This window comes from Suncus etruscus, chromosome 7 (assembly GCF_024139225.1).
Source record: "Suncus etruscus isolate mSunEtr1 chromosome 7, mSunEtr1.pri.cur, whole genome shotgun sequence".
NCBI lineage: Eukaryota > Metazoa > Chordata > Mammalia > Eulipotyphla > Soricidae > Suncus > Suncus etruscus.
In genome coordinates, this window is record NC_064854.1 from 81,054,559 (window position 1) to 81,066,615 (window position 12,057).

Here is a 12,057-nt window from a genome sequence, read left to right on the forward strand (position 1 = left end):
TCAGCAAGTAAAATTTAAGATAAAATGGCAAATATTTTATATTGTAAATTTTTACTTACTGAAACATGATCGTCTATGTAGCCTATGCTGGATAATCTTGCACAAAGATTCTTCACTTTGCATAATGGTTCTAAAGGTGCATTATACTTGAAGAACTGTCCTAAAGGGTTTCAGTAAATGCAGCTTTGCAATCATCACTTTCCTGAGCAAGTGATATCTCTTGCTTATTTATGCTACTGATATAGATCTCATTTTATTACACTTCCAAGTCACATGCTGCGAACATATTGACTGAAATATTTCATAGCACAGTCTAGAAAAAGATAAGAGTATACTGATTATCTGAATAATATTATTGCACATTAACTACTTTACCTAATAAAAGACTGACATAAAACAAAGTGTCTAATGGGAACAAGTTCACAGCAATAACTCAAGATTATTATGTGTGAAATATAATGTGTGAAAGAAAAAAATGAGAAAAACTTTGTAATTCTTTTGGTGTTTGAAGGAGAGATTAAATTTAGGATATCTATGGTGACTTTATTTTCATAGATGATGATTTGCATTTTAATTAATTAGAGATTTATTAGCAATTTTTAAATTAAAATGTGGTTTTATGGATAAAATTTATATTTTATCCTAATGTATTTTAGATAAGGTTCTTGACCGTTAGAACCAATTTTCCTAGAAGGTGAAGTGTAGCATGTTTTTCCTCAAAAGTTCCAGGCAGATTAATGAGAAATTTTCAAATGTTTTTAGGTTCTCTGGCAAATAAAAATTATTTAATACAAAAAAATGGGCATAACAAATTTTATTTAATACTAAATAAATGGGTGTATTTAATGGCCAAAATAATCATTTAGAACAAATTAACTCATACTTTTCTGAGTACTTGTTAGAACCATATGCTAGTCTATATATTTCAGTGACCCAATTTTCCTCTGGAAGTTTGACAGAATTCCTTCATTTATATATCTGATCCTGTCTATTTTCCAACTCACTCTGTCCAAATTAACCTCCTAGACCTGCCTTAATTCAAGTGAAAAATAACCCCAATTTGTCTTGTTCTCTCCATGACTATCGAAACTGCTATTGAGTCTTCCTCTACCTAGATTTAAGTTGCTGCATTAACCTTTTATTTGTTAGCTTTCCTAACATTTAGCACAAAAACGTTTACTCTGCCCAAACTCTTATATATTTCAAGATCCCATGGCCACTGTATACATTGAAACAATAACTCTACTCTTCAAATTTTTATATGAACATACTTATTCATCTTGAACTAAACTTACAAATGTGGGTTTAACTAGAACAAACACTGTTCTTAGTTGTATTCACCTCAAATTTCTCAAAGGGCAGTGGTAATGTTGAGATACATTTGAGTCTTAAATTGCAGCCAGATGAGAGGGAGGTTCAATAATGCATGGAAAATAGTCACATAACACTCATGGGGACTCACAATCATGAAGCACAAAAATTAAAAGATCCTGGGAGAGAACTGGCAGAGAAGGAAATTAATCAATACAGCCTAATGCATCACAGGGACAAATAAATTTTAATCTCAGGAACCAGTACACAGAATGAGAAAGCTACTCAGAAACCCGAATAACTCAATGATTGAAGATAATGGCCTGAAAAGATAAGCCAGTATTAATTAGCTCTATAGCTTCTCAGAAAATGAATTTAAAAGGCTAGTGATATACTGAAGCAGGTAGGGTGTTTGCCTGGCACATAACCAACCAGGATTTAATTTCCAGCATCCCAGAGGGTCCTCCAAAGTCTGCCTGAACTTATTCCTGAGTAAAAGCCATAATTTACCCCTGAGCATTGCCAGATGTGGATGAAAAACAGAACAAACAAAATCTAAAAAAAAAATGAGTTTAATAAGTTTAAAGTAAAAAAATGCAGCACCAAGTAAAGCAGAATAGAGTCTCAAAAAAACCTTTCAAACAAATATAGAAGCAGTAGGTTACCCTTTGGAACTCAGAAAGGTCACTTTAGCACCCAGAGCAGTGTACCCTTAGGAAAGAGAAGAACGGGACAAAAGAAGAGTTCTTTCAGGTATCCAAAGGGCTCACACCAGCCACATTGTCTCAAACAAAAGTGGCATCACTTGGGTCCTCTTTTCACTGAGAAAGGTGATTTTTTGCATCTGGTCAGTACTCTCAGCTCTGTTTCATGGCCACACAATTCTTGCAGTCAACAAAGCATATTTTCTAGACAGCAAAGGTCACAATGGGATAGTAATCCAGAAACCCATAATTTTTAGTGAATGAAAATAATGGTTCTGAAGAACAAAATAGAATCAGCCAACTACAATAGCCAGCCTCTCTGGTAGGGAGTTTAGAGAGAAGGTGTTGAGGATGTTCAAGGAAATCAAAGAAATCATGGAACAGACAACCAATAAGACTCAAGATTCATGAGAGTAAAAATGGGAAACTTCAAACAAAATAGACAGAAATAAAAAAACTTGGTAGGTTAAATGAAAAACACACTGAAGGACCTCATCGGCAGAGTAATAGCTGCTGAGAACAGAATCAGTAAGCTCAAAGATAAGCTGAATAATACCTTCAAAATGAAAATATTTTTAAAATGAACAGAATGAAAAATACTCAGAATAAAAAGACAAACAGCAAAGAAACTTAGAATAAATTTAAGAGAAATAATATAGGAATCACTGGAGTCAAGAGATCTAGGAAGAAAACCCCAATGACGAAGCAGCAAATGCTTCATTGCTAAGAAATTCCAAGTGCTGAAGAACACATGCCCAGGATGCAAAAGAGAATGACTTAAAAGATACTTAAATACGGGGCCGGGCGGTGGCGCTAAAGGTAAGGTGCCTGCCTTACCTGCACTAGCCTAGGACGGACCGCGGTTCGATCCCCCGGCATCCCATATGGTCCCCCAAGCCAGGAGCGACTTCTGAGCGCATAGCCAGGAGTAACCCCTGAGCGTCACTGGGTGTGGCCCAAAAACCAAAAAAAAAAAAAAAAAAAAAAAAAAAAAGATACTTAAATACAATTAACAGAAGACACATCATTGTCACAATAATGATGATAATAATAATAATAATAATAATAAAACATAGTAGTGATAGAATACTAAAAGCAGCAAAAATAGAAAAGAAGATATTACACAAAGAAAAATCTTTAAGAGTTATAGCAGTTTAAAAATACAAACAACAACAAAAAACCAAACAAACAAAAGAACCATAACATCCACAGGCAGTGGATCTTGAAATAACAACAACAAGAACAAGGAAAAATTGAACACCTCATCAAGCATACTGCACATAGACTCTAATTCAGGTGTGAAGGAAGGATACACAGTTTCAAAGTTAAACTACAACTCAGAAACTTTAAAGACTCAAAATCAAATTTTAAGCAAATATAAAGGGTGTGGTTTAAGGCAAAAATAACTAGACAAACCAAATAGCTAAAACTATAAAAAAATCCATGACAATTATCTCTTTTAATGTCAATGGAATAAATGCATAAATAAGTAGTCACAAAATGAAAAAATTGATAATAAAATTGAATACAACATAATGCTGTCTGAAGGAAACTCATTTGAATAGTCACTAAAATACACAGAAACAAAGCTAAGGTTAGAAAACAATCTTTCAGGCGATCTTGATGCCTTAGTCCATACAGCTCGGGGGAGAGTATGAGTGTAGCAACCAGGAAACAGATGGGGACCAAACTTGCCCAGGAAAACAGGAAGAAAGTGAGTGGAGGACGCCATCTAGGTGCCTTGGTCTGTACAGATTTTGGGAGAGGGTGAGTGCGGCAACCAGGGAACAGAAGGAAACCAAAGTTGCCGGGAAGTCAGGGAGAAAGAGCGCTGGGGACACCATTTAGGTGCCTCGGTCCCTACAGCTCTGGGGAGAGGGTGAGTGCCACAACCAAGAAACAGATGAGAACCAAACTTGCAAGGGAAGGTAAGGAGGATTCACGCTGGAGACACCATCTAGGTGCCTGGTCCCTACAGCGCTGAGGAGAGAGTGAGTGCAGGAAGTAGGGAACAGATAGGAGATATCCGACCTTGTCAGGAAACACACAAGAAGGAGCACTCAGACAATGCCATCACTGTGCCTCTGTCACCACTGGGCTGTACATACACACCTTGGTCGTAACATCGCTGCCATACAAACCTGCTAGGTAAGAGCAGACCCAACTTTCCATTGTTAGGATAGTTCACAATGTAGTTATTTCTCTAACTAAACTCATCCCTGTTTGTGGTGAGCTTCATGAGGTGAGCTGAAACTTCCAACCCTTCTCTCTTTTGTGTCTGAAAATTATTATTGCAAGAATGTCTTTCTTTTTTCTTAAAATCCATAGATGAGTGAGACCATTCTGCATTTCTCTCTCTCTCCCTCTCTGTCTCTCTCTCTCATTCACTTATTTCACTCAGCATAATAGATTCCATGTTGTATGAATACCAGAAGGGAAGGAAAAGGGGGATAAGGGAAGAATAAGTAGTTAGGAAAATAATAGCAGAAAATTTTCCCACAGGAAAAAAGACACCTCTACAAATACAGGGGGTGAAAAGGGTTTCCAATAAATTAGAACCTAATACATCAACACCAAGACATATAGTAATAAAATGTCTAAACACTAAGAGAAAAATGAATTCATTAGAGCAATATGGAGTAAAAAGGCCTCAAGTACAATGGAAGAAACATAAAAATCAAACCATATGAGCATCAGGTCTCTAACGATAACCTAAGAATAGAACACTAATCTATATGTGGGCCTGAGTTTGTTGACAGTGGACTCTGCTCTGATTTTCAAACCAAATGTAAACAATACATGCCTATAGTATATATAGCCCCTCTTATATATTATCCCTCCTTCCCTTAAGAAATCCTTTTATCCTATCATCCCCATATCTTGATCCATTATCCCTCCTTATATAATCATCTTTATCTTCAGTTCTTAACACATTAGGTACCAAGATCAACCTTCTTTCCCCAATAAACCATCAATCAGCTCTCAAAGTGAAAGAACACCCTCTTAGTCCCATATCTTGTGCCCTGGCAAGAAATTACAACCAATACTCCTGCTGACTCATGATATGTAGCCCTTCTTACCCCTGGTCAAATGTGGACTGTTGCATTCTACAGGACTCAGCCCCAGAAGAACCCCCAACTAAAGGACACTCACTGATCACTTACTGCTGCAAATCTTTTCTCAAACTCAACAAGACCATGATGTGGGATAAAAAATGTGCCTTGGATTTCACCCCCACAAGAATATCTCAAAAGATTTAATGGGATGCAAATATTTTCTCTGTATTTTTCATAACTCTATAATAATATTTTAGTGAATTTATTACATAATGTAAAGATAGCCTCCTCCATCTCTTATTTTCTTTAATTAGTTTTTATAAAATATGTTTTTATTTATTTCATATGTATATATATTTTCTTTCACCTGTTTTGGTTCTGTTTTGTCTGAAACCCTAGAAGAAAACATTTTTCCTGCTATAAAAGCTCAGGTTAAAACCAGGACACAGAGATTTTGTTGCCTGACATTCTGACCTCCAAATGCACCTGCAATATAATATGGCATTATTCCATTTTGCTTAGGCACTCTAAAAAAGGGGAAATATTACTCACAAAAATAAGCTCTTATCTACTAGGAATAAGAATCCATACATTCTATGGGGCCAGTGAGGTGGCACTAGAGGTAAGGTGTCTGCCTTGCAAGCGCTAGCCAAGGAAGAACCACAGTTCGATCCCCTAGTGTCCCATATGGTCCCCCCAAGCCAGGGGCAATTTCTGAGTGCTTAGCCAGGAGTAAACCCTGAGCATCAAACAGGTGTGCCCTGAAAAAAAAAATCCATACATTCTATAATACATGGACACCTCCCACCCTAAACAAGTTTCATGTGGACCCAACTTAGACTCCATGTGATCTGACAGCGAATGTCCTACCCTAAACCCCAGAGATAGAACCGACACAATTCCCTGCAATTTCCCTCCTGGAAAATTCCTACTACCACTCTTGCACCAACTTGCACCAGTTTTAATATGAAACCCTGAAAACGAGGAAATCGCAACAACTTGATCTAAAGTGAGATGGTCTATGTCATCACCTAACAGTAAGATAAAATCAGAAGGCATGTTGTCCTTTGCTCTGTGCAAAAACCAAGATGGCTAACTACAAAGACTGACTTTGACAACTGTGACTGTGCAGAACTTATCCTGGGACCAATAAGAAAGACCCTAGTCTTGGCTTCAGCCTGGGATTTGTACAGTAACCAAGATCTCTAATTTTACAGGTCTGAGTTTGATAACTGCAAATGAGCAGAACTTCTGAAACCATAATGAAAGGCTCCATCTTAAGCTTATTCCTAGGATTTGTGTAAAACCCAAATTCTTCTCTAATTACAGAAGACCAATTATAACAAGAAGCATGGAACAGAACTTCTAGAACCATAACAGGAAGACTATCCTAGGCTTCATCCTATGACCTTTGCAAATACCAAGATCTCTAGTTACAGAGGCTTGATTTTATAATGCAAAACTGAGCAGAAAGCTTTCTGGCAGCATATAAAGAACTTGGGGTGTGAAAATGAGTGTGGATGGAGCCTGTGTTGCTCCCATGGCAGCATGTTTCAAGGGCAGAAAAACCCTGTGTCTCTTAAGCCAAGGGAAATCCCTTTCTAATTTCCCCAATATTTACTGTGAGTATGCAAACAAACAAACAAAAGCACAAAACCTTGCCACGCCAGCCCTCCTTTCTTCATTTTATTTGTGTTTTTGTTCTTTTTCCTCTTTTTATTTATTCTTTTTTCTTCTCTTTTCTATTTTTCTTCCATTTTATTAATTTTATTATTTTTATTTTTTTTTGTTCTCGTAGTTATTTATGATGGCGATTGTTTTTAGTAGCTGGATGCTTATTTTTTGTAGTTGCTGTATTTTTTTGGTTTTTGTTTGTTTTTCTTTTTTCCCTTTCTTATTTTAAATTAATATTTAGAATCTCTAGACAACACTGGTGGTGGGAATGCCCTGATTCATTTTCACTATGTACATTAACTATTACTGTAAAAGATTTGTCACAATAAAAATTATTAAAAAAGAAAAAGAAAACTATCCTTCAAACAACTCCTTCAAAAATGCTGGTAAATCATACTAATATCAAAGGATATAGATTTTAGGCTTAAAAAGGTTCTAAGAGATATAGAGTCATTATAATGATAGGTAAAGGGTGAATGATCAAAATAATCAAGCAGTATGTACATCAGAAATTAATCACAATTCTAAATAGATTTGCTCACAATGAGTGGGCCGCAATATACTGAAAACAATTGCTAATATAATTAAAGAAAATAAATGCCAACACAATATTATTTGGTAAATTCAACATAAATATGTTTCCTTTTGTTAAATTAACCAAGATAAACTAAGCAAGGTTTCAAAGGAAAAAATTCAAAAGAGGTCTTAGTGTATATATACACAAATCTATATACTTTATGCATATAAAATATATTTATACATTTATATGACTATTAATTCCTCAAAAGTCATAATACAATTTTTCTAGTGCACATAGGAATCTCCAAGAAAGACCACATTGTAAGTCATAAAAATACCTTAAAAATTGGCTTAAGGGTAAATCCCATCACTTTTCCTTTTCCCAAACTAAGTGGAATCTAACACATCTGGTCAGAAACAGGCACCCTTCGGTCTATTCCATCAAACACAGTAGGCAATTACTGTTACAAGGGCTTTCCTCATTTTATTTAAGGGTTCCATTTCCACCATGATTATATGCCTCCTCTGGCCATTTAAGGTCTCTGTCAGGGCAGAAACAGGGACCCTCAATTCCCTCCCATCAGCCCTCCTCTTTCCAAACCATATACACTTGTGTCCATAAAAAGAAATTTTAATTTATATTATAGAGTTAGAAACAGATTGGATCTAGCACTTCTTTCTCTTAAACATATAAAGCTCAGGGGCTGGAGTGATAGAACATTGGGTAGGGCACTTGCTTTGCACGCTCTCGACCTGTTAGGTCACTAGTATCACATAGCACATATGGCCCCCTGAACATGCCAGAAGCAAAGCTAGGAGTAGCCCCTGAGCATCACAGGGTGTGGTTAAAAAAAGAAAATATATATCTTAATATCTAGCTGAACAAAACAATGAACTAGTGTGTAATATTTTTATCATACTTGGATAGCCTCACTTGTTTAGGAAAAAACCTCTTAAGCCCATCTAGTTTCTTCTTATACAAACACTTCAAAAGATCACTTTTTAAGTACCTTGAAACTCTAGAATTCCAACCCACCAAATGCAAAGAACAATGGAAAGCAAAGAAAGATACCTGTTGCAAGTCAGCCCCTAAAAATGTTGACTGATGAAGGGATGGAGGATGAGGTCTTTCCCCTTCAGCTCAGAGCACGCGTTTGCCACCCTGTCCAGCCGAAGGTTCAGAAATGAAATGGCGGGTAAACAGCTCGCAGACAGTCAGGCTTGTGGAAATATTAGCTTTATTCGATGGACAAGACTGAAGTCCAAAGCCTCAGCATCAGTTCCTGTCAAAAGCCTCTCGCCTTCCACAGACCCTTGTTTTTATCCTCTAGAATCAGGTACCACCCAATGACAGGATCAGATACCACCCAATGGTGGAAGCAGAATCAGGTACTGCCCTAGGGTGGGGGCAGAATGCCAGGTCACACCCTAGGGTAGGGCACAATCACCCATCAGGTTAGGGTCAGTAACATAATAATCCCCTAAAATATTTACATACACAACAGATACCTACAGTTGGGGATATAGAGAGAAATCCTGGTGAATTATCAAGTCCTCCAAAACGCATGAGCCATGTATATGAAAATTCAAAATCAGCACTTGCTCTTTTAACAGACAGACCCAGGTTCAATTACTGGCATCCATATGGTCCCCTGAGCCTGCCAGGAGTGATTTCTGAGCACAGAGCTAGGAATAACCCCTGAGCACTGCTGAGTGTAGCCCAAAAGCCAAAAAAATCAAGTAAAAATCAAGGAGTCACTAGAGTGTGAAATTAAAAAAAAATCTTTATATAAACAATTCAACCAAATCATAGAAGAAATTTTTCTAAAGATGAAAAAATCCATACAAATGAAACTGAAGGAGTTAAAAACATGTTATCATGTCATATGATAAGAATTTCACAGATGGAGAATTGCATTGATGAATTTGAAGGCGAATTACAAGTCAGAAATAAAAAATAGTCAATAAAGAAAGAAGAGACAAAACTTTGGAAGAAAATGTAAGAAAATGAATTAACAAAGACAAAAGAAATAATCTCCAAATAATAGGAATATCAGTAGGGAAAGAGAACAAATGGTGAGGAAGATGATAACAGAACATTTCCAATCTCTGGAAAGAGGCTGCTGTAAAATTTAAGGAGGCAAAAAATAGTAGCATAAAAACCCCAAGACATATAGTACCCTAAATAGCAAAAATCAAAAAGAGAGGTGGACTCTTTGCAGTAAGAAAGAAGATAAACATCAGCTATAAAGGAAAGAACATATGAATCAAATCATATCTTCCATTTGAAGCAATTTTGGCAAGAAAAAATGGAATGATATATTCAAACTACTGAATTAAAAAAGCTTTCAACTAAGAGTCCACTACCTCGCACAACCCTCCTATACATGGGAGAGAGGGTTAAAAACATCTTCAGACAATAAAGAACTTGCAATATTCATGTTAAAACAATTGATTCTAAATAAATTACTCAAAGATCAATTATATAAACCAAATACCCAACTATAATAGCAAGAAACTACACAACCTTTATGGAAAGCAATATGGAGATTCCTCCATAAACTGGAAATCGAGCTCCCATACGATCCAGCTATACCACTCCTAGGAATATACCCTAGGAACACAAAAATACAATACAAAAATCCCTTCCTTACACCTATATTCATTGCAGCACTATTTATCATAGCAATACTCTGGAAACAGCCAAGATACCCTTCAACAGATGAATGGCTAAAGAAACTGTGGTACATATACACAATGAAATATTATGCAGCTGTCAGGAGAGATGAAGCAAGCATAGGGCAGTCGCCTTGCATGAGTTAACCTACGACAGACCACTGTTTGAGCCTCCAGCATACCATAAGGTCCCCCAAGCCAGAGGTGATTTCTGAGTGTATAGCCAGGAGTAACCCCTGAGGGTCACTGGATGTGGCCCAATAATAAAAAAACAAACAAAAAACAAAAACAAAACAATTAAAAAATAGAAAAAAACTACACCAAAAACTCCCATAATTATGATAGAGAGAGAAATAGCAAGGCAGGGATTAAGGGGGAGTTTAATGGGGTGATGGGAGTTGTACATTTTATGCTGAAACCCAAATACATATGTTAAAACCATGGTGCTTAATCAAAGCAATCATTTATTTAAAGTAATCTTCAATGGTAAGATGCCAATGCCAAGAGCTATCACATCAAACCTACATACATGGTACTACAAGAAACTAAAATTTTTTATATAAAAGAAACACTGGCTGAATTGGAAGAAAAATTGCACTTAACACATAAGATAATGGTTTAATATCTAGGATATACAACATACTCACAAAGGTTAACTTCACAAAACCTAAAAACCCATGAAAAACAGGGAGAATAAATGAGCATGCAGGGGCCGGGTAGGTGGCGCTGGAGGTAAGGTGTCTGCCTTGCAAGCGCTAGCCAAGGAAGGACCGCGGTTCGATCCCCCGGTGTCCCATATGGTCCCCCCAAGCCAGGGGCGATTTCTGAGCACATAGCCAGGAGTAACCCCTGAGCGTCAAACGGGTGTGGCCCAAAAAACCAAAAAAAAAAAAAAAAAAAAAAAAAAAAAAGAGCATGCTGTTCTTGAGGAAGATCAACAGATGGCCAACATAAACATAAAAAATATTCATCATCACTTATTGTTAGGGAAATCCAAATCAGGAAAGCAATGAGATATCAACAGAAACTACTGAGGATGGCACATATTAAAAATAGTGCGATCAATCTGTGGTGTGAGGTGGTATCTCATTGTTGTTTTGATTTGCATCTCCCTGATGATTAGTGATGTGGAGCACTTTTTCATGTGTCTTTTGGCCATTTGTATTTCTTCTTTGTCAAAGTGTTTGTTAATTTCTTCTGCCCATTTTTTGATGGGATTAGATTATTTTTTCTTGTAAAGTTCTGTCAGTGACTTGTATATTTTGGAGATTAGCCCCTTACCTGATGGGTATTGGGTGAATAGTTTCTCCCAGTCAATGGGTGGCTCTTGTATCTTGGGCACTATTTCCTTTGAGGAGCAGAAGCTCCTCAGCTTAATATATTCCCATCTGTTAATCTCTGCTTTCACTTGCTTGGAGAGTGCAGTTTTCTCCTTGAATATGACTGTAGTCTCAATGTCCTGGAGTGTTTTGCCTATGTGTTGTTCTATATACCTTATAGTTTTGGGTCTGATATCGAGGTCTTTAATCCATTTAAATTTTACCTTCGTACATGATGTTAGCTAGGTGTCTAAGTTCAATTTTTTGCAAGTGGCTAGCCAGTTGTGCCAACACCACTTGTTGAAGAGGCTTTCCCTGCTCCATTTAGGATTTTCTGCTTCTTTATCAAAAATTAGGTGATTGTATGTCTGGGGAACATTCTCTGAGTATTCAAGCCTATTCCACTGATCTGAGGGCCCATCTTTATTCCAATACCATGCTGTTTTGATAACTATTGCTTTATAGTAAAGTTTAAATTTGGGGAAAGTAATTGCTCCCATATCCTTTTTCCCAATGATTGCTTTAGCTATTTTAGGGTGTTTATTGTTCCAAATGAATTTCAAATGTGCCCGATCCACTTCTTTGAAGAATGCCATGGGTATCTTTAGAGGGATTGCATTAAATCTGTATAATGCCTTGGGGAGTATTGCCATTTTGATGATGTTAATACTGCCGATTCATGAGCAGGGTATGTGTTTCCATTTCTGCATGTCCTCTCTTATTTTTTGGATCAGAATTTTATAGTTTTCTTTGTATAGGCCCTTTACATCTTGATTCCAAGATATTTGAGTTTGTGTG

The 12,057-nt window shown here is 36.8% G+C and overlaps 1 protein-coding gene across 1 annotated transcript in view; it reads right to left on the reverse strand.

The window, feature by feature from the left end:
* Positions 1-51: 51 nt before the first annotated feature.
* GFRAL (GDNF family receptor alpha like) overlaps positions 52-12,057 on the reverse strand; it is a 61,720-nt gene continuing 49,714 nt past the window's right edge. The window contains 3 exon segments of the mRNA XM_049777646.1: positions 52-162; positions 164-255; positions 258-313. Of these exon segments, the coding sequence (XP_049633603.1) occupies positions 52-162; positions 164-255; positions 258-313 (259 nt within the window).